The sequence below is a fragment of the Asterias amurensis genome, chromosome 4 (genome assembly GCF_032118995.1).
Source record: "Asterias amurensis chromosome 4, ASM3211899v1".
NCBI lineage: Eukaryota > Metazoa > Echinodermata > Asteroidea > Forcipulatida > Asteriidae > Asterias > Asterias amurensis.
In genome coordinates, this window is record NC_092651.1 from 6447148 (window position 1) to 6474272 (window position 27125).

Consider the following 27125-nt stretch of genomic DNA (forward strand, 5'->3'; position numbering starts at 1 on the left):
TTGCGTTAACATTTTACAAGCAAAAGGCTATACATTTGTTCTTAGAGTTTCCAGAATTGACCAAAAATGTCAAAACTCAACAATTTTTTAGATAACTTTTTTTTCAATTTTGTTTATGGAAATATGCTTTTCAGACTGAGTCCAGATAGTTGACGCGACCTCTCAAACCAAATTTGGGACGATTCTTTTGTTGCCTTAATATTTTACAAGCAAAAGGCTATACATTTGTACTTGTAGTTTAGAATTGACCAACAATTATGTCAAAATTCAACAATTTTTTAGATAACTTTTTTTCAATCTTGTTTATGAAAATATGCTTTTCAAATTGAGTCCAGATAGTTGACGCAACATCTCAAACCAAATTTGGGACGATTCTTTTGTTGCGATAACATTTTACAAGCAAAAGGCTATACATTTGTTCTTAGAGTTTCCAGAATTGACCAAAAATGTTAAAATTCAACAATTTTAAGATAACTTTTTTTCAATTTTGTTTATGGAAATATGCTTTTCAGACTGAGTTTAGATAGTTGACGCGACATCTCAAACAAATTTTGGGACGATTCTTTTGTTGCGTCAACATTTTACAAGCAAAGGCTATACATTTGTTCTTAGAGTTTCCAGAATTGACCAAAAATGTCAAAATTCAACAATTTTTTAGATAACTTTTTTTCAATCTTGTTTATGAAAATATGCTTTTCAAATTGAGTCCAGATAGTTGACGCGACATCTCTAACCAAATTTGGGGCGATTCTTTTGTTGCGATAACATTTTACAAGCAAAAGGCTATACATTTGTTCTTAAGAGTTTTCCAGAATTGACCAAAAATGTAAAAATTCAACAATTTTTTAGATAACTTTTTTTCAATTTTGTTTATGGAAATATGCTTTTCAGACTGAGTTAAGATAGTTGACGCGACATCTCAAACAAATTTTGGGACGATTCTTTTGTTGCGTCAACATTTTACAAGCAAAAGGCTATACATTTGTTCTTAGAGTTTCCAGAATTGACCAAAAATGTCAAAACTCAACAATTTTTTAGATAACTTTTTTTTCAATTTTGTTTATGGAAATATGCTTTTCAGATTGTCGAGTCCAGATAGTTGACGCGACCTCTCAAACCAAATTTGGGACGATTCTTTTGTTGCGTTAATATTTTACAAGCAAAAGGCTATACATTTGTACTTGTAGTTTAGAATTGACCAACAATGTCAAAATTCAACAATTTTTTAGATAACTTTTTTTCAATCTTGTTTATGAAAATATGCTTTTCAAATTGAGTCCAGATAGTTGACGCGACCTCTCAAACCAAATTTGGAACAATTCTTTTGTTGCGTTAACATTTTACAAGCAAAAGGCTATACATTTGTTCTTAGAGTTTCCAGAATTGACCAAAAATGTCAAAATTCAACAATTTTTTAGATAACTTTTTTTCAATTTTGTTTAAGGAAATATGCTTTTCAGACTGAGTTAAGATAGTTGACGCGACATCTTAAACCAAATTTGGGACGATTCTTTTGTTGCGTTAATATTTTACAAGCAAAAGGCTATACATTTGTACTTGTAGTTAATTAGAATTGACCAACAATGTCAAAATTCAACAATTTTTTAGATAACTTTTTTTTCGATTTTCTTTATGAAAATATGCTTTTCAAATTGAGTCCAGATAGTTGACGCGACATCTCAAACCAAATTTGGGACGATTCTTTTGTTGCGATAACATTTTACAAGCAAAAGGCTATATACATTTTGTACTAGTCAAGTTGCGAGCCTTGACCAAAATGTCAACTTTCAAAATTTTTTTAGATAACTTTTTTCAATGTTATTTATGAATTTTTTTTTTTAGACTGGGTTCAGATAGTTGACGCGACATCTCAAACAAAATGTGGGACGATATATTTGTTGCGTTAACATTTTACAAGCAAAAAGCTATAGTGACCAAAATGTCGAAATTCAACAATTTGTTAGAAAATTTGTTTGTCAGTTAAATTTGTTTACGGTAGTTTTTCACCATAGCTCACATAAATGGAGGACGGCCAAGGAAATAATGCACACAATTTTCAAATCGTGAAAACAACGGAAGTGAAGTTCACAGAAATGCACTTACAGAACTTGCTATCCGATTGAGACAAAAAAACCGAATGAACTTTGCCCCGCATCCTCTATCGGCCAAAGTTGTCGATGCAAGTAGCCTTAATCCAAGGCTGTGTATAGCACATAATCCATGGACGCATGCCACGCTGTGAACAGCTATTCACCATGCTCGTGAACACCGGTATGGAGTTGGAGTCTAGCCAAATCTTCTCATGTATGGTATTCAGCATGCGGAATGTCTGCTCCACACAAAAGAGTACAGAATATTGTGGTTGTGTGTACATTACAAATTGTTTGCACACGCCGAGTCTCACATTGACCGTCAGTATTCAACTTTACTAAGTCGCTTCTCAATTTCGCACTTCTGATAAGCGCGCGAGGGCAGAAACCCAGTGTGTGTCAGTGGCAAGTTTATGAGTGCTCGAAACCGCGCTTCTCTCCAATGGCGTACATGCCGCGAAGCACTCGCAAAATTCGGTCTAAATACTATCCGGGTTTTTATCGAAACTTGAACAGTTTACCTGAATTAAAAGGAATTCGACGGCAGAGGAATACAGTGAAGTGGCGGCCAACAGAAGTTTTTGATATAGAGGTTTGTAATTTTGTGTATTTCTTTCGTTAAAAATTGCTAGAAATTATGGTTTCAGGGCACGCTTAATACACACACACAGCAAGCTTGACAACGCTCAAAAGTTTGTGGAACGGACCATTTTTGCACAGGGGTAGGTTGTTCAGAAAGAGAGGGACGTTGTGTGTGTGACTGGCTGCCGGCTGTGTAAGCAGTTGCATGTCGGTTGTTGTGACTTGTTTTGTTTTTAATTTAAGCAAAAAAAAAGCAGATTTAATAATTATCTGTTGGACAAAATGTTCAAATCTTTAGAATCTACTGTTAGTGTTATTATGCTTTTATTTCATATGTTTGTTGTTTATTATTAATTAGGCCTATTGTTTTTTCTCTCTTTTTTTCTGAAATATCTGAAATTAAGATACATTTTGAAAACACTTAGCCTTACTCAGGCCCAGGCACAACAAAAGTAGTAAGGAGGCCAGATCAGTGTTTTCTTTACTATAAACTTCATGTAACAAATACCTCATTTTTCATATTGACATGAATTTATTTCAGATCACAGAAGAAAGCGCAACAGAGTACCGTATTCACTTCATTGGTTACTCAAAGGCTTGGGACCAGTGGATTGGCAAATCTGACGTCGTTCTTCGAAGTTCCCAGAGAGTGGCAGAAACTCCTGTTGACATCAAAGCATCTGTGTTCTGCAAAAATCTTCAAGTGGAAATCAAGCACAAGTTGGACTCAAGCCGAAAGAACGATCCAAAGGTAGTTTTGTACGTGGATTGTGATCCTGATGTGTTTGAGCATTTGTTTGGAGAGAAACGCAGAAGAATTCGAATTTCAAATACTGTTTTAAGTGGTATATTCGACAAGGACTGGGATACTCGTTGCCTGAACAAGCTAGGCGATTATTGTTTTGTGACTGACAATACAATTGAGTTAAGTTTGACAAAACATCGTCCACTGCTGGAGTTCGTAAAAGGATGGGATGGTGAGCTTCATGAGCATCAGATCCATCGTGGCCACTTTTTGACCTTCGGTTTTGTACGAGGAGACGCCAAAAGATACACCGGTACAATGCATATGTAGTAGTTTGTTTTGAAATGCCAGCCATATGCCAGCAAGTATTCACCCGTCACTTGAACTGAATGTCAATATTCCTATAATTTTTGATTTTGTTAGAGCAAATTATTTGAACAAATCTTTGACAAGTTTGTCATTCGAAGTATTTGAAATTATATGTAAGACACATTCAGTTGAGTTAATATTTTCATCCCGTTTACAGAGTCGAATCAGGTGTTTGGTTTCAAATTTGATTAAACGCTGGAAAAAATCCTGGTCAGGTAGTGGAGCAAAAAAATCATTCAAGAATTGGTGTGATCAAACCTCATTTTGGAAGATCCATGTCCTGTCAACTGAGTTGGCAGGACATGCACTTGTAAACAAAGTCAAAACATTGAAAAGTCAAGCAAAAAAGCTTAAAAGAGAAAACAGGAACAGAGAAATTACAAGACTTGCTAGAAGAAGCCTCTCACATAAACGGTTCAAAGCTAGAGATATAAGTTCTTACAGTCGAAGTCAGCAATTTAAAGTCAAATCTAGACTTAAAGATCATTGCGCAGCAGTATTGAAATTTCTTGGACTGCATGGTTACGAAGCTCACACTGTTCAAGTGAAAAACAGTAACACTAAAGAATTTGAAACATTTACTGTTGTTGACACTGCGGAGAAAAACGAAGCATCAAATTCCTCCAAGCTATCAGAAAAAAATCTAGAAAAGATTAACCTTGCAGTTCTGGTTAAGGATTCTTATAACATTTCTGATGAAGCATTTAATGCCCTTGCTAAAATCTCAAATTTACCAAGGTTATGTGCTGTGAAAAAGCAAGGCAAACAAATTGGAAAGAATCTGTCTGTAACAAAAACACCATCAGACAAGCCAGGGATTCAGAGAAGTCTTGAAGAACTGCTTAAGTTGAAAATTGAAGATTTGGCAAGGTGCAAAAAAATTGACGCTGAACACAGTGACATCCATGTGAAACTGACAGGGGACGGAACATTCGTGGGAAAACACATTCACTTTGTTAATGTAACTTTCACTGTTCTTAATGATGAGGACCTTAACCTCGCCTCATAGTCATCATCCATTAGCCATTCTTTGTGACCTGGAAAAATATGATAGCTTGAAAGTCCAGCTCTCTGATATCATACAAACTGTGGAGTGTTTTACTGAGTACATATTGGATGGTGTTAAGTATTCCATTGTTTACTATCTGAGTGGTGATTATAAGTTTCTCCTGACAGTTTGTGGCCTCAATAGTGCAAATTCTAAGTACCCTTGCATATACTGTAAACGAGAAAAAGGAACTCTCCACAATTTATCTGTTGAATCAGCATCTCGTACCACTGCAGAAATTGCCTGCCTTGCTCAGAAAACTTCCAAAGTAAACAAATACTGCTGTGCAAGAACTCCATTATTTGCAACAATTCCCATTGACAGAGTAATTATTGACGTTTTACACATGTTTCTGAGGATATCAGATGTGTTATTCAATTTGCTCATCATTGAGTTGCGAAGATTGGATGCCATTCAGAGTCGAGCATTAAAAGAGTTTGACAGGAATCAGGCAACACATTGTGCAGATTTGGAAAAACTCTTGTCAGACATAGGGATACCTGGGTTTTCTTTTTATCTTGGAAAAGAAAGTAAGGTGCTTAAGTGGCGAGATCTAACAGGGCCCGAGAAGATAAAACTTGTCAGGAATTTGCATAGAGTTAAAGACTTACTTCAAGGTATGTCTGAAGAAGAGGTGCAGCCTATTATTGACGTTTGGCAGGAATTCTTTGAAATTTATGAGTTGTTGCGATCATTTAATGAGTTCTGCACTGGAACAAATGACGGTCCAAAAATTGAAGAACTAAGAGTTCGTGTAAACCGCTGGCTGGAAATGTTTGTTGGTATTTATCACTACAGGCATGTAACGCCATACATGCACCTTCTAGTGAAACATGCAGCAGAATTGATAGAAAGACATGGTTCTTTGTCTATATTCAATGCACAAGGTCTGGAAAAACTGAATCACCTAATGACAGTAGACTACTTCAAAAGCACAAACCACTGGCAGGGTATCAAGGCACTAGACCAGCTAATGAGGAAGCAAAACAGAAAGTTGTGGCTTGCCAGAAATCAGATCAAACTGCAAAAAAAACACAACATTAAATGCGCCAAGTGCCATAAAACTGGCCATAATTCAAAGACGTGTCATTATCATTAATTTGACAACAACTCAGGAGCTAAGTTAATAAGAACTGAGAAGAGTTCGTAGTGCAAGAACAGCTAGTTGGTTTAAATGTTATGCTGTTAAGCAACAATGAATCTATATAAAGGTTTGCTGATATTAAAGTCAATGCTTTTATGTTAATACAATTTATACAAATTGTGCACTCCTGTGTATTTTTACATGATTTATTTTCGTTAAAATAAACGTCTTCAGGAACGTCCAATATAAAAGGCTGGATTCTCACTGTGATATCATCATGACATGATATTCTTACTAGCTATTTTTAGAGAACAATTGTCCTGGGACGGGGTCTACCAAAGAAGTGTGTGTTTTCGATTTACAATTTTACTCATGTGACATACATTGTGTATAGAAACTCAAGTAATCCAGCAAGTGACCTAGCTGACTAAGTGAACTTCAAAAAAAGTTTTTTTAAAAGAAGATAAATCATGTAAAAAATAACCAGGAATGCGCAAAATTATTTGTGTCCAACTGAATAAGTAAAAATAACAAGGTGTAACATAAAAGCATCATTACTTGTGTTCTATGTGAGTACAAGTACATGTATTTGTAAATTAAGGTTATTGTTTCAGTTTCATTACATGAATTGAATTTAAGTGTTTTAAAAATATGTTATTTACAGCAATTCCATTTAATGAACTTTCAGAGATGCTTGATTTTTTAACCAATTTAAATGTTCTAAGAAAGGAGAAATTGATTGAAATAAAATTTATTTTGGATTCTTTAATAGTGTACAGTTTTTTTAAGTGTTTTAAATTTGTTATTTACAGCAATTCCATTTGATGAACTTTCAGAGATGCTTGATTAAACCAATTTTTACATGTTCTAAGAAAGGAGAAATTGATATAATTTATTGTGTGATTCTTTAATATCTAGTGTACATTTTGTTTTACCCCAGAACATAATGATAAACATGTAGACTAAAAAAAATGCTAAATAAGACTGTCACTCACAACACCCCAGCCTCTAAGTTTGATGACATTATAATATTTTATTACAAAATGATACAATAATGAAGCGGATTGATGCACGCGTTTCCGCCCCTCCGGTATGTTACTTCAGTTGAAACCCCCCACACGCAGAGTGGAGCAGGTCCATTTTGCGTACGCCACATTGCAAGTAGGTCATGTGTATGGTACCTGTACAGAAACTTCGGGTAGCGGGTGCATTAGTTGAACGAAAGAAGAAAAAAAAGCTGGCACCATCTTCTGTGTGATCTGAAGTACCTGGTACTTGTGTGGCAAAAATTCACTGGTGCTCGTGAAGAACATGACGGTTGTTTATACACAACGCATCGGGGACGATAGAGCAAGCATTCTAGCGCGCCCTCATTACTTACAACGTAACACGGGTCATGAAGTGACATGAACTTGAATTTTGATTACAGCGGGTGGATTCTTTTAAGATATGAACATCAAAACACCACGAAATGATTGACTAATAATGCCTTCAACAGAATATGAAGTAGCAATAATTTTAAAATGTACAACTTCTTCGCCAACTGTCTGTAAAGTTTGAAACCCTATACATTGTGCGCAACAGTTTCGGGCCGGGTGTGATCGACGTGCGACGCGCTATGCGTAAATGAGACTGCACTATTTGTAATGATACTCGAACAGAACGTGCAAATCCTGCTTGACCTACAACAGGAACAAGAGTTAGGTACACAAAACTAAAAAATAAATCAGGGCTTGGATCTAGACAAGACTTCGTATATCAATAACAAACGAAAAATACATGTCCTGCTGGATCCTCTTGCCTAAATAAACCAGATCTGATCTCTCCTTGTTGCTAAACTCTCATATAACAGCAAATGACTGATGAAGTGCAGCTTATAATAGAGCACAGAAAATCTTGAGCCACCCATTAAAGGTCTACATAAAATGGCTCGACATATTATCACCGGAATAAAAGGTTCTTTTTACTGAGTTTTAATCCCCTCCAGCCTCCCGTTTCTCCTTCATCCCCCCAACTCTTTTCTGCATTTAAACATCGAACATAAGGTCTGTTCTAACCATTGCCTTGACTATTTGGAATACAACAAATCAACTTTAAACTGTCAGGGAATGGTTATTACCAAAGACCACACCGATTACTTGTCTTGCCCTTCTCCAATAAAACACACACACACACACACACACCCCTGTCGCCGGACTTGGTTTCGTGTTTCCCGCTCCATCACTATTTCCGCCTTAGTACTTTCTGGCTAGTTTCTGTCTATTTCCCACACTTTCCCTTTATCCAAACACCACCCCTACCAAAACCTGTTCTACCCGCCCCTCCCTAGTTTAGAACTTTATACAGCACATATTAAGGCCTCATACGTTTTTTAAGCCTTGGATTCCAATACATGTTTCTCCATGAAATAGGGAATAATTTTATAATAATTAATCTGTAGGTTTTTGAACGTGGTGAGTGCGTCCCGGTTTCACTATTTACTGTGCTTGTCCTTAAACATTAATATGATGCACAATATGTTTTCTTCCATCAAAACGTTTTTTGTGTGTGTGGTCATTAAATCAATGTTCTCATCTCCGGGTCAGTTTACACAGGGCTACATGTATGATTTCACTTTTCCCTTTACACACTTTGTTCACGTCATAATTTGGTGAAAATTAGGTTTAACGTGAAAATTAGGTTTAACAAGATCCACGTGTTGTAACGTGAAATACTGGTTCAACAAACTCCATACCTAAAAAACACCTAAAAGTTAGTATAGTTCACTCACTAACAATGCCCCAACATAATTGAAGATGTTCTCAAACTGCTATTATTTTCATAATATTATTGTCAATTTAAATTTGAATTAATTTGTTTTTCTTATTGATATTTTGTTGAATTGAATACAGAAATATGTTAAGTTACACGGGCCTCTAAAGTGTATCATTATTGAGATTTGTTTGTTGTTTAATAAAAACATTTCCCTTCTGTACCATTATACGTACTGTATTGTTCTGCGATACACGACTATTACATTGATCAAACAGACACGTTTTGAAACACTGAATTTGAGTTTTGTTTGCAATCAAGCATGTACAGAAACAACAGCAACAACTATCGCAGAATTCAAGTGTGGTCACGGATACTTCAGAATTTCAAAGCTATTCTTTAGTGCCTCAATTTTGACATAAGTATTTGTCATGTTTGTTGTTTGAACCGAATTGGCTTGACTGGGATTAAATCTTCATATTACACTCTGGGTAAAACCCGAATTAGTCCTTGAGTAACACGTGTTTCTTGCTTGCTGTCTGGACATAACTTTAGCCACTCTGATCCTCACTCCCATTGACCAAAAAGTTGTTGAGAGATAAGAACCAGACAAGGTAATTACAGTGACATCTCTTGTTGGCGGGAGCGAGTACATATAAAAAGTGGTGTGTAAAAATTGCGCGGTGGTTCTGCAAGCCACTATCAGATCAGACACAACACTTTTGCGAAGTTTCAATTCCTCCGAATCCACGTCAAAGTATTTTGACAGAAATATGACTCGAAAAAAGTTTTGGTGGTTTGAAAAGGTTGATCAGCAAGTTTTCATTAAGTGTGATAATTCACAGTCGCCTGGTCCCGACGGTGGTAAACGACTTTCACAGTCAAACAACAAGAGGCTGTGCAGTGCCGTGAAGTCACTTGCAGTTTACTCTTCAAGTCCTGACAATGCTGACCAAGATGCCAACACACAGCAGCGGTACGATAATATTAAGGTAGGCAAGTGGATTTGTTTATAATTTATAAATAATTGTGATGTGTGTACTCCAAGCCAAGGACGTATAAAACAATGTCTAAACTGTTGAAAAATATAAACTAAGAGTGGATAATGTATTTTAGTAAAGAGAGTTTTAGGATAGATTATTGACTTAGTTCACGTGCTATTGTTCTTGTGATAGATTGGGAAAGTGTACAGTTCTTAGCTGACATTAACATGACCGCGTGTAAAAATCCCCATCATTTTATACATTTTGAGTGCATACCGTATAAGTTACTTCATACAGTCCCAGCGGATAAAGGCTATAATGACCGAATCGTGCACTTTGTGGTCAAAGCATGAATTTTAGTTTATGGTGCCATCTCTGAATTGTGGTGGTCTTGGTGGCATATAAATATTCATAATTTGGAAGGTAAGAGGCATAGAATATCCCTTTTCAATGATTTTGTATAATGTTGGCCAAGTCCAACAGATCAATAAAAACACTATTGAGTGTGTCAGAATTTGGGGCCGGCCATTTTTCAAAATGGCGTCCTTATTTTGCATAAAGGTCGCCAATTCTGATAAAAAAACTACGCAACCCTTCATTGTGGAACGACTTGCTTGATCATATTAAACTTTCTCCATCAATAGCTTTGTTCCAAACTTCCCTCAAGACTCATCTAATGAGGACTTCATAACTTTTTTCCCGTTTATTGTGTCACTGCGCCATGATAGATACCGGCGCATTATAAATGGCCATTATTATTATTATTATTATTATTATTAACTCAGAAAGTAAAAGGCCTAGTATTTCATTCCAGTTACTTTGTGTATGTTTGCCATTGCGCCGAAATTTAACATATATCTGTACACACGGATCAAATTTAGTTCATCCTAAATCTCCCCTCCACGACATTTTATCAAAATGGGGTGATTCTTTTTATAATTGTTTCTTATTTATTTTTGATTGATTGATTTATTGATTTAATTTATTTTTTAGTACTGCTTTTTCTTCTCTCTTGTTACTCTGTTTCATTCAACAATATTTGTTTGGCATCGGCAAAGGCATACATCAAATAAACACACGAATAAGATACTCCGGTAAATACTTGTACAATATAATAACAGGCACAGTAAGTAATAGGAAGTATCACAGAAATGTAACAACATATATTAAACGAATTAAACAGTTGAATAAATACTTAATTTTTAATTGTGTATTTATTTATATATTTAGGGGCCTACTTATTAATTTTTTGTTTTATTAATTAAGTTATTTATTTTTCATTTATTGTTCCTCATTATTCTATTTTTCCAAGTTTTTATTTATTTTTCTTTGATTGTAACTCTTTTTGAACTTTTACAGTACCCTTTCAAATTTGTGTCTCTCTTGCAAACTTTACCTTTTTTTTATAAATATATATTTATACATATTTATGTTTTGATGGGTAGGGGGTTATATTGCATTCGGCATTTTTACTTTCAGCATCTTTCTATTTTTGCCTAATGTTTATAGTGTTTAAAAAACACTTTTTGTAAATAATATAATTATTGATATTTAATATTGGCGAAAGCAGTATTTTGGTAAACTTTTTTAAATCCGGGCATAATAATAGTAATAGTAATACATGTCTTATTAATTTAAAAGTAAAGTAAGTATACTTTTGGCTTCTTTGTTTCTAACCTTGCAGGTTGTCTTCAAAAGCCGCATCGACAAACCTCGTTTGCTCTTAAGAAGTCAGTTTTTGTGGCATATGAACACTTTCTGCAAGTTGTTTAGACCCAACCGTAATTCCCTAGACCAGGCAACCGACTTTGTAGAAGTCTTCAGAGCACAAACAGAAGGTGACGAAGATGTCGACATGATTTCTTGTTCTGATGAGGACTTTTCAATCAGTGACAGCCAAGATTCATCAGAATACAACTTTACTGATGAATCACAGACCCAATTGCCAATTCAGAGGTACAGTAAACTGTCTACATCAAAAGCTATATGAAAAACCCATAATTACTTTTAAAAAATCATCGTACGTTTATAAAGTATTTGTCATTGTTCTTCTGCAATTAAAAAAAAAGTGTAAATGCCCAGACCTTTGAATATATGTTTCGGTTCAATGAATATCATAATGGATTTTCTCATAACCCGACTAGCTTTAACTTGACTATTTGTTTATCTTATTTAAATTGACTCAAAGTCTTTATTAATCTACCCATCTTTTAAGAACTTGGGTACTTTTTGTTTGACACAAAACACAATGACCAGATTAACATTAAACTTAAACCGTTTAAAGATAATGATAATAAGCTAGTAAAATAGTATTTACTGAGATGCTGCTTTTTAAGAAACGCAAAACAAAAGTCACTAAAATATTTTTCGTCTGAGACGGAAATTATTTAAGCAATGTAAGCGTGTTAACCAGTTTTTGGTAATTAAATCAAATTGGTAAATACGTTGAGAGGAAAACTATAAATTATTACGTGTTACAAAATACGCCCATCCGACCCTTTAAGTTGTCAGTGGCCTTGTTTTCAGTTTACAGCACATTTTGTTGAGTTCCGGTGACAGTTCTTCCTCCATGCCGTGACCCAAGCACATTTGAACCACATTACGACTCTATATACTCCTCTCGAGGGATATACGTATTGGAAGACAGACATTGAATAACTATAACAAATATATTCTCAATGTTTGTACCACAAAATGCTTATTTTTATTTTTAATACAGACGCTTTTTAAAGTTTGATTATTGTGGTACAATGGGCAGTAGCTCAAATAATTTGGTCTTTATTTGAAATATAAAATTATTTGTGTGTATTTATTCATTTGATTTGAGAACGTATATTTTTTTCCCACCCAGTTCTTGCAGTTCAAAGAAACGAAAGAGATGTGAAATAGCTGTTACTCCTCTACTTAAGAAGCGTCCAGTAGTAGCTCAGCAAGCCAATCCTATTTCAGCTGCAGAACAATACAAGACAGAGGCACTAAGAGCTCATTTAGGTTGGTATTAAAGTTATTGCAGCACCGACAAACTCTCAACAATGTCACTTCATTATGAGACCCTAGCATAACAAAAATCTTGTTCCTAGGCTCAATTGATTTCAAGAATGTCACCAAAAGCCATCAAAAGAAACCCGAGTAAGCTTTCAATTCGAATTAAATTAATTGTTTTCTGACTGTCACCAAATTCTTTGTAACATTGTTAAGTGGTTTAAGTAATAATTGACGCCTATTTTGTTTTTGCACTGCTTAGGGCATGTCAAAATTTCACTTGGAAATATTGAACTTGGAAAACAAATACGGCCAGTAAGAAACGACTTCGTCAGCAGTCTGCGGCAGCAAATGGAATAATTTCCAAATTCTGTGTATCAACCACTGTGCATTCTATCCAAAACACTTATAAATGAAAGTATACTTTTCAGTTGAAGAAAAACAATTCCACAACAAAGCGCATACAAAGACAATGTCCACAAGTCTTAACAAGTAAAACAAGCCACGAAAATAATTGTTCGCTTCAGTGAGACGAAAACTATGTCAGCATGCAAAACGTATTTACCAGTTAAAGTGTGTTTAACTATCATAATTGGTAAAAACTGTTTACATGGTAAAACTGAGACAATAATTGTTTTCGCTTTCAAGGGAAGCTTCTTTTATCATTATCTTTAAGCCAAAGCAGATTACACAAAATGTTGATGGAATGTTCTTGGTCATTTTCTTATACTGAACAAGAGACTTGTATGAAGGGGATTTGTGTTTTCGCTATTATTCAGGAGGTCAACAGTCAACTAATGCGGGCGCTCACTTTCCTGGGAGGCTTGTCCGAGGCAGACTTCGAAGCGGCCGAGACTGTCCTCTCAATGCACTAAAAAGGGGACCTGAAGGGCAAAAAAAAAAAAGGGAAAGACGCCAGAGATGGTGTCGTGAGGATGCCGACGTACCTGTTTCGGCCTCTCTCCACTCTACCGAGAGAGGCCATGCAGCACTTATTTAGGCAGCTCATCAACAAGGAACTGACACTGGGCCAGTTCACCGCGGAGTCAAAAATCCTCAACAAGTTGCAGAGGATTCAGCAACTTGTTGTTGATTTAACGGACTCCGGGTCATGGGCCAACGCCACCCTAAAGTTTCCGGCCCACACGACAAGGGAGGTGCTATCCCAATTTCTTCAGGTCCCCATGAGTGGCCCTTCAATTCCCGCGTCGATCTCGGAGTTTTGCAGGATGCTGAATTCTTTGATCCTGCATGACTCCGAGTCGACAGAGGTCACCGTACATGCCGGTCTTGATGGCTCGATTGGCTACCACTTACAGCAAGATGTGACTGCAATACCTTTTCAGGATATAAAGGACAGTGCAGCTGACTTCTGTGGGTCTCATCTAGGAATCCTGGATTTGCCTCAGGTAAGCAAGCCCCCCCCCCCCCCGATTTTAGGCCTTAATGTCAATGTTTGAAACAAGGTTGTTGTTCATGTCCCTTTGTCTTGAGCATTTTCTTATTTTGAAAGGTTTCTTCAAAATATGGGAATTTTGCGAATAAGTATTGCCAGCATTTTAGATATTATAATAATAATTTTTGGGTTTTCTGGTGAGCGTGGTTGTGTGTTATTTTATTTTATTTATTTTTTAGTTGTTTTATTCTTCGGACAAAAAAAAGCAAAAAAAATAAAACAAGCACAGGCCGTCCAGGGAAATCTGTGGACATTGTGCTTTGTGTCCAAGGGTCTGTGTACTTGAAGGACTGTTCTACAAAAAGTACACATACCCTTTAACCAGCAACTATATGGTGGTATCATAATTATCACTTACAAGAATATAATAAACCAATATAATTTCCACATTTTTAAAATTAATATTTGTAGAAGTTGGATGTTGTCGTAAAAGAGACTTAAAAAGGTAACACTCGTGCTTTTGATTTAGACAAGTTTTACTGAATGAATTTCAATGACAGGTGTTGTTGTAATTAACAGGAATGGAGTACAGATAAACTCAACAGTTTCTTGGTTTCATTCTCATCCACCAACTTGTCTGCCAACATGTCAAGCTTCAGCTTAGTGATCCTGTGTAGGGTCATTAAAATCGAGGTGGTTATGAAGGCCGTCAAGGACACGGAACAGTTTCCCTTTATAAGCCAGTGCTTCTTCCATGTACTGAAGGAAAGGACTGGTGAGTTAGATAATAAGTTAACATTTTAAAAATACAATCTGCTGTTGCAAACTGCTTTACCAACCGTATTGAACTGTGGTAATGTAGAAATCACAAATCTTTATTTTGACGCAAGCTCATCCAGGTGTCAATGTGTTTTGCACTCAAACGAATTAACGAAATTAATATTGAGGTTTGAATTTATAATTCTGACATACCATCATGCAAGCTAAGTTGCCTAGAATATAATAGTTGGAACACTTGTTCGTTTCACACTTTAAGCAAAATTGATGCACTTTGTTGGCCAAAGTGTACATGTGTTGGGGGTATTTGTTTGCTTTTCCCGTTTTTGTGTGTTGAGTTGGGTGTTTTGTCAAAGTTTGTTTTTTGGGGGATGGTTTGTTGGGGTGTAGGTGTTGGGGTGTTTGTTCGTTTGTTTTGTTTGCTAAGGTTTTTTTAAGATAACAATCATAGTAAATATTACCATCATAGTCTTACGTTCCAATCCAGGTGAACTACTTACACCATCTGTGTTTGGACTAATTCTAGCCCAAACAAACAAGCCGAGAAGCGTCAAGTGGGCTCTGGGACAGCATTCGGATAATTTTATCGAATGTCTCCCTGGCAAGAAATTCCGGAAGGAGGACGGGTCGGTGCCAGAACAGCATCCCATCCATGTATACCGGGAGGTCATTCTGACACTTTCGGCTCCCAAGCAGTGGGTATTGGATGCATGCTGTTGGACAGGTACGTTTCTGTTTTTTAAAACCGAGATTTACATAATAAAAATGGTGTCTGTTGCAACGTTCATATACTTAAATGTCAGTACAGTTTTAGTTTGAAGTATATTTCAATGATACAGTGTTATCTTGAATAGGGGAATCAATGTGTGGTGAAGAGGCTTTTAACAAGTGTTTTAATCCCAACGAGGCCTGGTTCTTGATAACATTACCGAGACGGTAGTGCAGATAAGAAAAGAGTCAACAAAATGTAAGACCTGTACATCCGAAAAAAATACTTCAGATACGAAACACTACATTCATAAATGAAAACTACCAATTTTTGAATTCGAAATGTATTGCACAAATAACTTGAATTTACCCAAAGCTTAACTGAACAATTTAACTTGGAATGTAAACTGTGTAAACAAAATCATATGGTTTTAATTGAACGAAATGCACAATTTCTTTATCATTTTACTCAGGTACTGGACTAATTGCAAGTTTACAGGAGGGTCGTAATTGTGTTGCTGTCGACACCGATAAACACACTCTACAAGACCTTCAAACGCGATGCCATTCCCAGCTTATCTTCCCCAAAGGTAGAAAACATCCTCCAGGTCAAGAACCAAGAACCACATGCGGGTCATCAACAACCACACCTTCAACTTTAACCGAATCCACCAAAGAGCTACCAACAGTTTCCGCTTCAGCTGATAACCAGGACGTCTGGGGTCCTTAAGACATCACAGATGAAGATCTAGAAAAAATCTTCACGCCTTAGGCCTATTACTCTACCAAAGTCAAGAAACGGCAATTCCCACCCTTAAGGCCTTGTCACACGAGGCAACTTGTACAGACAACTTGGAGGCAACCAACTGTGCAGTGCTTGCCATAGGACCACTTAGATGGCACATGAGTAGTTTTTCAAACAACGTCTTACGAAGCCCAAGAACAATTTGTGACTATTCAAATGATAATGGATCCTCTTCTTGGAGATTTCAGGAACATTTTTCCTGTAAATTGCCTTGTGTGACATGGCCTTTACTCTACTCGAGTCAAGTGACAGCGATTCCCACCCTTACTCTACCCAAAGGGACGGCAATTCCCACCCTTACTCTACCCAAAGGGACGGCAATTCCCACCCTTACTCTACCCAAAGGGACGGCAATTCCCACCCTTACTCTACCCAAAGGGACGGCAATTTCCACCCTTACTCTATCCAAAGGGACGGCAATTCCCACCCTTACTCTACCCAAAGGGACGGCAATTCCCACCCTTACTCTACCCAAAGGGACGGCAATTCCCACCCTTACTCTACCCAAAGGGACGGCAATTTCCACCCTTACTCTATCCAAAGGGACGGCAATTCCCACCCTTACTCTATCCAAAGGGACGGCAATTCCCACCCTTACTCTATCCAAAGGGACGGCAATTTCCACCCTTACTCTATCCAAAGGGACGGCAATTCCCACCCTTACTCTACCCAAAGGGACGGCAATTCCCACCCTTACTCTACCCAAAGGGACGGCAATTCCCACCCTTACTCTACCCAAAGGGACGGCAATTCCCACCCTTACTCTACCCAAAGGGACGGCAATTCCCAACTTACTCTACCCAAAGGGACGGCAATTCCCACCCTTACTCTATCCAAAGGGACGGCAATTCCCAACTTACTCTACCCAAAGGGACGGCAATTCCCACCCTTACTCTACCCAAAGGGACGGCAATTCCCACCCTTACTCTACCCAAAGGGACGGCAATTCCCACCCTTACTCTACCCAAAGGGACGGCAATTCCCACCCTTACTCTACCCAAAGGGACGGCAATTCCCACCCTTACTCTACCCAAAGGGACGGCAATGCCCAACTTACTCTACCCAAAGGGACGGCAATTCCCACCCTTACTCTACCCAAAGGGACGGCAATTCCCAACTTACTCTACCCACAGGGACGGCAATTCCCACCCTTACTCTACCCAAAGGGACGGCAATTCCCACCCTTACTCTACCCAAAGGGACGGCAATTCCCAACTTACTCTACCCAAAGGGACGGCAATTCCCACCCTTACTAAAACCCAAAGGGACGGCAATTCCCACCCACTTTTTTTTAATTTTTATTTGTTTTTGTAATGTACAATATGCTTGGTAGTGAATTCATTTATTTAATTAATGTTCGCTTGCAACCGCTACTCATGAAGTTGTGTGTGTGTATGGATTGGGAATAAAGTGAATTGTATGAGTTTAATCGAATTGAATGGCCACTATTTCGTTTTCTTATTCAGTTTTAAAATTGTAAACAAAATTCAAAATTAAATGGTTACTGAATAACTTGTTTGTCATAGAGTGCGGTTACCTCGACAAATGTTAAATAAGACTAAACATATTTACCTGAAATAATTTAATGGTTTGAAAACATCCGGTAAACACACGATTTGAGACAATAAAAGTCACCTTTACAGTCGATTACCCGTTTAAGAAAATTAACTTTGTTTTTTACTAAACAAATTAAAAAAAAATAAAAATAAAAATCCTGAAGCTACATTGTTTTGTTTTTTATCAAAAAATACCTCATTCTTCCATTTATAATAATACCAAAATTGTTCCAATTCCGTTGTGTAGAAAGCATGGATGTGAGGATGAGTTGAATTGCATAACAGGGCATACTGACTTTGACCCCGTACATGTATGCCTGAACAAGGGAGTCCTCAACACGGCGTTTATGCAGTACAGGCAGCAATATGGTGCAGTCAGGCCAGATATCACAGAGAACCAGTAAGTGTACAGTGATTGTACTTGAACATACTTAATACAAATTAAAATAACGGAAATAAATACTCCCTCCCAAAATAAAGATAAAAAATATAATGACTTTATAATTATACAATATGAATGCACTTAAACATTTATAAAAACAATTAAAATAAAGTTGTTCGTTGGAAGAAGTGAATACTGTAATAAAATGATGAGTCACTTAACAGGCATTTTAGTTAGTGTGTTTTTCCAAGCTCAACAATTATTTTATTCAGCTGTTTTTTTTATTTTGCTTTCTGTTTGTTTACAAATTCAGGAAATACAGACACATTGCCTACCGACAACTGGCCAGATGGTGCTGGGGTATTCTGGGCAAAGATATATCCTGTGCTGTCAACAAAATTCGTGAAGAATATCCAACCCCAGAGTACAAAGGCTTTCTAGAAGTGTGACCAAACCAAATAATAACAAATAAATAAATATCGAGTGCTTGTATTTTTTCAGTTTCACTACTCACTCAAATGTACTTGCAAATCGGTAATTTCACCAGGTTTGGGACAGTTATCCATACATTTGACACAATTATTTGCCTATGTGTCAGTAAGTGTTTATTATTTTTGATGTGGACAACATGGACGGAGTCTGCTTAATCCAAACTGTGAATACTATCCAATTTGGAACGCCGACTCGTCCAAATGAGCGCTGCAAATAACGCTAGAATCTGTCGGCCCGTAGCATTTTGCCAAGTCAAGTTCACCCTCGCCGTCCAGATTTCCTCAATGCAACATCCTTCAGAAATGTGTGCATGCTCATACCATCTTTACTCGCATTACTACAACCTCCAACAATGAACCTTGCTGGCATTATTATTAACATACAACTTTTACGTCCTGTTGTAACCTTTTACCAAAACATCTTGATTTTATACTTGCCAACTCATCAAAACTTAAAAGTGAGTTATTCACAATAAAAAAGAAATTATGCAGCCAGAGGCATTACAACATTGGTACAAAATTATAGTAAAACTTCTTTGAAATAGAAAAGGGATGCAATAAGGGGTTTGGGTACTTTTTTTGCAAAACAAAACACAATGTCACAAATTTACATTAAAGCCATTGGACCCTTTCGGTAAACAGTGTTGTCCAAGGCCCACACTTAGTGTACCACAACTTCTATATCAAATAACAAACCTGTGAAAATTTAGGCTCAATCGGTCATCGGAGTCGGGAGAAAACAACGGAAAAACCCACCCTCTGTTTCCGCGCGTTTCGCCGTGTCATGACATGTGTTTCAAATAAATCCGTAATTCTCGTTAACGTGAACTTGCATAGTTTTGCTGTTTTCTCAAAAAGTAAAGCATTTCATGGAATAATATTTGAAGAGAAGTCTTTCACCATTGCCTTCTGTAAACCCTGTAAGTTATTTGTAAATCTGTGAACTTTTTTATTTTTGTCTGAACCGAAAGGGTCCAATGGCTTTAAACTTGCACGGTCTAAGGATAATGGTGGTAGACAACTCTATTCCTTCCTCCCTGGCTAAACATTACTTGCTGACGTGCTGTACCCCTGTAGTTTTTTAGAAAAAAATGTCATGAAAAGAAGACAAATACTTTAGAAGTTTGTCGAGAAGTTTTCTTAATAATTATTCTGGCTTACCTGTGCTTGTTTCTACTGGGCAACAACAATCACAATTCCAGGAGTCGCATGGGCCTGGAATAGTGTCAGTGGTAAAACCAGCACAATTGTAATGCCACCAGATGATCTGGCATTGTTCCTCTTCGCACGCAATCATCTCCATTGTAGAGGCCTTTCCACAAATGCAGTACTGACAATTATCGACATCGTCTTCAGAAGCCAAGCTGCAATCTGACACCTCATTCAGATCAAGATCACTCTCAGAAATCACGGAAAATCGCTTAGTTCAAAGCCGTAAACAAAGTCATCTTTCCCGTATGCCGCCATTTTGATCAAGACGCGTCTTCAAGGAAATCTTTGTACGCATGCGCAAAACAGCAGATCACATCCGGGTACTTGTAGACCGATGGTGTGTAGGCTCGCTCGAGTCGCGCTAATTGAATCAAGATAGTGCTAGTGGATGCTTACCCACAGCTGTTTTACGACTTCGGCCAGAGGGTCTGATCGTTTGATCTGTGGGTCGTTCGATCTCCTTCTATTCCTTCCTCCATGGTAGTAGCCTATTATTCTTTATTATTAGTATAAACAAATCGGTGGGTGGGAGGGGTGAGTAGATGACCGATGTCGTCAACATTTCAAAAAAAGGAATTTAGTTTAGCACCCCAGTCACTGGGTCTACAGTACAGTTAGCCCCATAAATCGGTCCAATCCACTCCGTATCCTTGGCCCCACCACCACTGTAAGCTTGGGCGGTTCCTTCGGTTACCCGTTTCTACCCGGTTCCAAATTGAAAACTGGACCGGCGGTTCCACTCTTCTGTGGAACCGGGTACCTGCTTTTGTCGGTTCCGATTTCAAAAGACCGAGTCCCAATTATAAAAGACTCTGTGGAGCCGATCCTGGGACAAACCGGCTCTAGAAATTGAGGCTTGATGTTGAAAGCGGTGACCGCAGATACACTGTGCAAAGGCTTCAAGCCGACATGAGCATCAACTATCACATGTGGCTGCATTATTATACAACACACAGTGCACAGATGCATAGGCATATGCTGAGATATACAGAGTCCAAAGTCCAAACAGACACGTTGTGATTGGCTGTCGATATATCCATATTCATAAAAGCTTGTCCCATGCACAAACCACACAGTACTGTATGCATGTCCAGAAGAAAATGAGATCAAGAGTCTGAAAGAAGAGAACCTGAAGCTTCTAGGTGAGATACTAGACTTGAATGAGCTAAACAGAGAACTGAAGGAAAATGTATCTGACCTTGAAACGGAGAGAGGTGTGTTTTTGGTCCTATAAAGCAGGTTTCTCTGGTTGATGAACAAAATAATAACTCCTCAAGTTACCAGACCAATTAAAAAAGGAAGTTGGATATGTGGTTTAGCATCAAAGAAAGTATATAGTAGAACTAATCTGTAACAAGATAATAAACTTTGGCATTGCTTGAAAAAAATATTACCTCTTTTTATTGTATTGGGTCTGTTAGAATACTTATTGATGCATTGCTGACTGTTAATATGGTGCAAAAACAGTTTTCTAAAACAGAAAGCTGACAGACAATGATTTAAACACACTGAAATTTTAAGATGGTTAAAACCGGTACCAATTACTAAGGTTTTTGATTTTGATTTTGGGTTGGGACCAATTCTGTTGCAAGTGTGCTAATTTTACACCCTGTATATGACCTGTTCCTCTTAAGCACATTCTGCTGCCGTTAACAACAGAGCAGTATCACCTCGCCCAGGACAGTTGGACCGTGATGTTGCCGCAATGCATCAGGTAACATGCAACAACTAACCGATAAACTTTGATAAATTATGCAAACCTGGATTGGATATGATTTCAAATTGTTTACAAGTCGTTATACTCCCCAAAATATGGGTCTCAACATGTAGATAAAAACAAAAGAAAGTACAAAAGTGAGAGAAACACAAGTTTACAACTATGAAAGTTGTCTCTCTTTTCTTTTCAGACTTATACTTCACATGCACTGCTGTATTGGCTATTTACACATGAAAATTACCGTAAACATTTCAGGCTCCTTGCTTAAAAATTACATAAACTTATAATCTTAACAGATCTTGACTCAATCGTGAAAAATGTTTCATGTTGATTTTATGCTGTGTTTTTATACTTTGTAGATGGTGGAGCTCAGCAAGGGAACATGAATATTTGTGTATGCCATGAATATCTCTGCATCGCATCCATGAGGTACAAGAACAAGTCGGCAAGTAGAATGGCAATCTGCTTGCTGAATGCATTTTACACCAATGACGAGTTGGGGGCCATGGAAACTCTTAAAATGGTTCCTAAGGTTATCTTGGCAGCTATTTTAGGTAAGCTGTATACGTTTTAAAGTATAGCTACATAGCTTTCCTAAAATGCAATTCATCTAATGTATCAACGATTTTCAATGATTTCTATTTTAATGCTGCCTCTGTCATGTCTGTCTGGACTCATGCATAGCAAAGTTTCACTTGTATCTTCATAATAGTTGTATGTTTAATTTTGTTTTTAGTTACCATATTTTTATTTCAGCTTTTCCAGTGCAATAACATATTTGTATGCATGTGATGTAGCATTTATATTTTTTCCCTATCTCTCCCCCCCCCCTACCCTAACACAGACTTCACACTTCAGCAATTGCTGCAAGATCTGCGGAATAAATAACAAGGCATATGTCGTGTAGGAATCCTACATCCTACACAACTGGTACTCTTCGCGTCACTGTGTTGAGTAATGTGATTAAGTGAGTACCAGCGCTTAGTCTGTGTTCCATGGTTGTCATTAGTTGAAACAACATTGTTGTGACTTGGCTACCATACAACTCTCACGTGGCAACTCGCCATTTTTAACCAGTGATTTCTGCTTTATGACGAACATTTTGTTCTTTTTATGCTCAAATCAGACAGTAACTCTGCTTCTTTTATGCCCAAAGCAGACAGTAATTTCAGCTAATAACAAACGTGTTTTACCGTCTTCTTAGTGTTTTGTGTTGTAATCCCAAGTTTTATAACAGCGAGGCGAGATAATAATACGTTCTCGGCCGTCTTCAAATCAGAGTGTTTTGTGTTCTTAACAGCGAGATTACGTTCCCTGACAGTGTTTTTGTGTTCTTTCTTGTCTGAAGATGTTCATCACTTGAATCTGCCATGCCGCCGAACATTTTTTATGACTTTGTTCAACTGGTAAGCCGTGTGCAGGATTACTTTTTATGCTCAAGTCAAAGGATCTCCAAAGTCAAAGCATGCAGACAATTTCAACAGCTAGACTACGTTCCCTGGCCGTCTTCAGATTCAGAGTGTTTTTGTGTTCATCTTCTCTGAAGACTTGAATCTGCCATGCCGCCGAAAAAAGTGAAACAATTTGACTTTGTTCAAATGGTAAGCCGTTTGCAGGAAAATAATACTAAACTCAGGAGATACAAAACAACATTGGAAGACGTCTGTTCTTCGTTAGATTTTTTAGACTCTTCAGTATTGTCGGTTAACGAAAAGTTTGGAGTTGTAGTTAGCCAGTTTGGGTTTCAAACTGTTGTTGAATTAATTGATGTTGTTAAAGACTTAGATGAGATTCCATCTGCCGAGTTTATAAGTGACAACTTTTTTTTTTTTTCTGTTGACGTGTGCAAAGTTGTTTTAAAACTGTTGTCACTACCGGGTGCGTTAATTCCTGTTACGACCAGCATTAGTCATTGTAGCAACATCAGAAGTACTTCGAGTCCCGCTACTACAACTCGTATGCTTAACACTACTAGTACTACTACTACTAGTACTAGTACTACTTCCAGTACCAGTAGTACTACAAGCGGTTGTGCGACACCATACTATAGTGCGACAGGAAGATCTCCAGGTCCTCGTCCATTGACCACTGCGACTGATGTTAGTGCGAGCAATACCATATTTACTCCTCCCTGCAGTGAATGCCTGGAGTGCTCTGCAAAACTATATAGGGACCATGACCCAGTTTCTGTAAGGTATTTCACCTTTGAGGGACTGAAATCTGCAAAAAGGTTTAATTTAAGGTGCAAGAGCTGCAACATAATATACAAGTACGACATCTATGGCACTCCCCAAACATTTTGGCGACTGTATGATGACCAGTGGATGGCTGTTTTGGCCAATGATTGTGTGTTTGTGGAACGGCAATTATTTGAATTCCAGTGCAATTTAGTGTAAGTTGTTTTTGTTTATATTTAAAGCCATGATTCTGTAAACTGCATTATAATGATATTTTTCAGATACAATCCATTGACAACAAGGCAGACAGTACTTGTCACTACTATTATTTGGGATAAAAAACCACCTCCTGACAGTCATAGACTCGGTCAATAGACCCAAGTGTTTTACAATATAACGAGCCACTTGTTGTTTTGTCAATTAGTTTTAGCATGGAAACATTGCAGTTGAGTTATGCCACACAGTGACCACAATATTTTTCTTGGCTGTATCAAAATTATTGCCTGTACCGAAACTACCTCTCTTGACTCTCAACAGATTGAGTAAAAATTTCCACATGTACGTTTTGTTTTCCATGTACAGACTAACAGATGTATGTTGTGTTCTGGTGTTCATTGACTGATAAAAAATACTGGACTATTATTACTCGTCTGTTTAATTTTTTTTTTTTTTTTTTTAATATATCTTTTTTTTTTTTTTTTTAATTCTGCAAATATGACAATCAGTCTATGGAGGTGGATTATTAAGAGGTTCATTTTTTTTTAATCAAAATAATGTAGATGTTATTTTATATTATTTTATTTACATTTCACTCCTAAGCTAGGAGCTTCGAAGCTTAGGAGTGAGTGAAGTAACATCTACACTATTTTGGATTTTTAAAAATTAACCTCGTAATCCATTATTATCAGCAATCCCAATGAACTTATTTAATTTAATAGTCTATGGATGTTCTATAAAGTCAAGCTTGCATTCTTTTCTGTTTTCAAGACATGTCCCTGTTGAGTCATATCTTTACATATGTTTTTTGTGTAGTGTTTTACTGTTACATATTTGGTTCCACATATGTTACCTTTTTTAATGTTGTCTATTTACTTGAGCTCATTAAACAAATAATTCACAATTTGTTTCCACAGTAATCATTCATGGGTGAGTTTCATGGGCTTCTCTGAATCATACAATGGAACATTCAACTTGACAAGGAGCAATGGTACGTGTAAATAATATTAATTTTATTATTTTATCCCCTTCATGGTTGTAATAGCTGAATCTCTGAAATGTCATGAGCTTTGAATGTTGGCATCTTGAAACTCTAAGGAAATCACTATTAAAACAATTATTCATGATCAATTTTGTATTTATAAGTTGGTAAGTTACAACCTTACCAAGAATATTGAATTGTCTTTTTGGGTATAGAGACACTATTATTGATCAGGTGAGGCTTTAAATTATGTAAGTGTATTACGTGGGTTTCCTTGTTAACAAAATGTTGTACAATTTCCTCTAAATACATTTAGGTTTTGGTGCCAAGCTTGTTTCCGCCTCATTTTTTCGCGGTGAGTTGGAAAATGAAATGCGCTCATTGGGGCAGTTGGATATGTTTCAACTTGTGAAATTTGACCTTGATCGGGAGAAGTTGTTCGGGAAGATAGAGAGTGCAAGGACAAAGAAGGCATATGTCCATCATAACTGCCATCCGAACTGCAAGGCTAAAGGTAGGGGAGATGCAGGAGAGTTGAGCCATAAGGAGAGTTGACCCACCCCCAAAACACCCCTGTCCCACAAAGTGGTTGAGTCCATACGCCCTCTGTTGGTAGTGTCTAACCAAACTTTAGTTTTGGCTACAACAGAGAATATGAGAGATACGTGCTCAAAGTGGGAGTGACAAGAACATCTAAATTCCACTAAAAAGTGAATTTTGGAACTCCAGGTAAGACACTTTCTATTACTTACATGTTTAGCAATGAATATAGTGATAATGTGTCTAATATATAGCCTAAATATTGTTGTTTATAATGGTAATTTTGATTGGATGTAATTCGATTGTTCTAAATCAAAATCAAGTCACATGTTAAAATGGCTCTCTTATAGGAGAGTTGAGCCAATAAGCATGGGGAGAGTTGATCCATGGATCAACTCTCCTCTGGTGGGTGGCTCAACTCTCCTGCATCTCACAAAATCTACTTACACCATGCATTATGTATCATTTTGTCTCACAGAACTTATTGAATTCTTTCAAAGATATCAGAGACTAATGATTACTTATCTTTTCTTAACAGTCCACAATGCCTCAGGAATACAAAAGAAAAACAAACCGTGGGAGTAATCCTGATTTTCTTCAACGTGCAGCAGCAGACGTTCAAGGAGGAAGCAGCATTCGAAGTGCTGCAAAAGATCATGGTGATCTTCGACCCTTAAGCGATATATGGAAAAGCAGAGAGGTGATCCTGAAGGAGTTAGCGGTTATCAGAACTGTAAATTAAAGAACTTGATCTTTCCTCCAGAGATGGAAACTGAGTTAGCCCAGCACATCAAAGGATTGGCAGCAAATTATCATGGGTTATCTAAAGAAAAATGTCGCAGCTTGACCTACGAATATGCTATGCGAAACAGAGTTGAAGTTCCTGACAACTGGCAAACCACCCAAAAAGCAGGGCAAAGTTTCTGGTTGGGATTTAAAAAACGCCACAACCTTGCCATTCGTAGCCCAGAGGCTACTTCGTTAGCACGAGCGACTGCCTTCAATCGTCATACAGTTGGTAAATTTTATGACAACCTAGCATCTGTCATTGACCAAAACAAGTTTCAGGCACAGGACATATACAATTTGGATGAAACTGGGTGCACGACCGTGCAAAAGCCAGGAAATGTTGTTGCGCCAAAAGGAGTAAAGCAAGTTGGGTCAGTCACGTCTGCCGAAAGGGGGGAACTAGTCACGGTGGTCAATACCATAAGCGCCGGTGGGGCAGTGCTGCCACTGATGTTCCTATTCCCAAGAGTCAACTACTGCGAGCACTTCATACGTGGGGGTCCAGTAGGCTCCATTGGTGGAGCTACAAGAACAGGGTGGATCAATACAGAAACTTTCATAGGGTATATGGACCATTTCATCCACCATACACGATGCACTCTAGAGAAAAGGTCTTGCTCATCATGGATAATCATGAGGCACACTTCTCTCTAGCAGCAGTTGACAAAGCAAAGGCAAATGGGGTCGTTCTGTTAACAATTCCCCCCCCACACTTCCCACAGGTTACAACCATTAGATACAGC

At 37.5% G+C, this 27125-nt stretch overlaps 3 protein-coding genes across 3 annotated transcripts; all 3 read left to right on the plus strand.

The window, feature by feature from the left end:
• Positions 1-2550: 2550 nt before the first annotated feature.
• LOC139935877 (uncharacterized) lies at positions 2551-4795 on the plus strand. Its single transcript, XM_071930489.1, has 2 exons — positions 2551-2682; positions 3214-4795. Exon 2 carries the CDS (start codon positions 3773-3775, stop codon positions 4793-4795), a length of 1023 nt encoding a protein of 340 aa, XP_071786590.1. The 5' UTR covers positions 2551-2682; positions 3214-3772.
• An 18442-nt stretch (positions 4796-23237) lies between these two features.
• On the plus strand, positions 23238-26270 carry LOC139935878 (uncharacterized). Its single transcript, XM_071930490.1, has 5 exons — positions 23238-23350; positions 23582-24070; positions 24989-25062; positions 25370-25586; positions 26132-26270. Exons 1-5 carry the CDS (start codon positions 23238-23240, stop codon positions 26268-26270), a joined length of 1032 nt encoding a protein of 343 aa, XP_071786591.1.
• A 7-nt stretch (positions 26271-26277) lies between these two features.
• LOC139935879 (uncharacterized) lies at positions 26278-27036 on the plus strand. The gene has a single exon (XM_071930491.1). It carries the CDS (start codon positions 26278-26280, stop codon positions 27034-27036), a length of 759 nt encoding a protein of 252 aa, XP_071786592.1.
• The last annotated feature ends 89 nt before the right edge of the window (positions 27037-27125 follow it).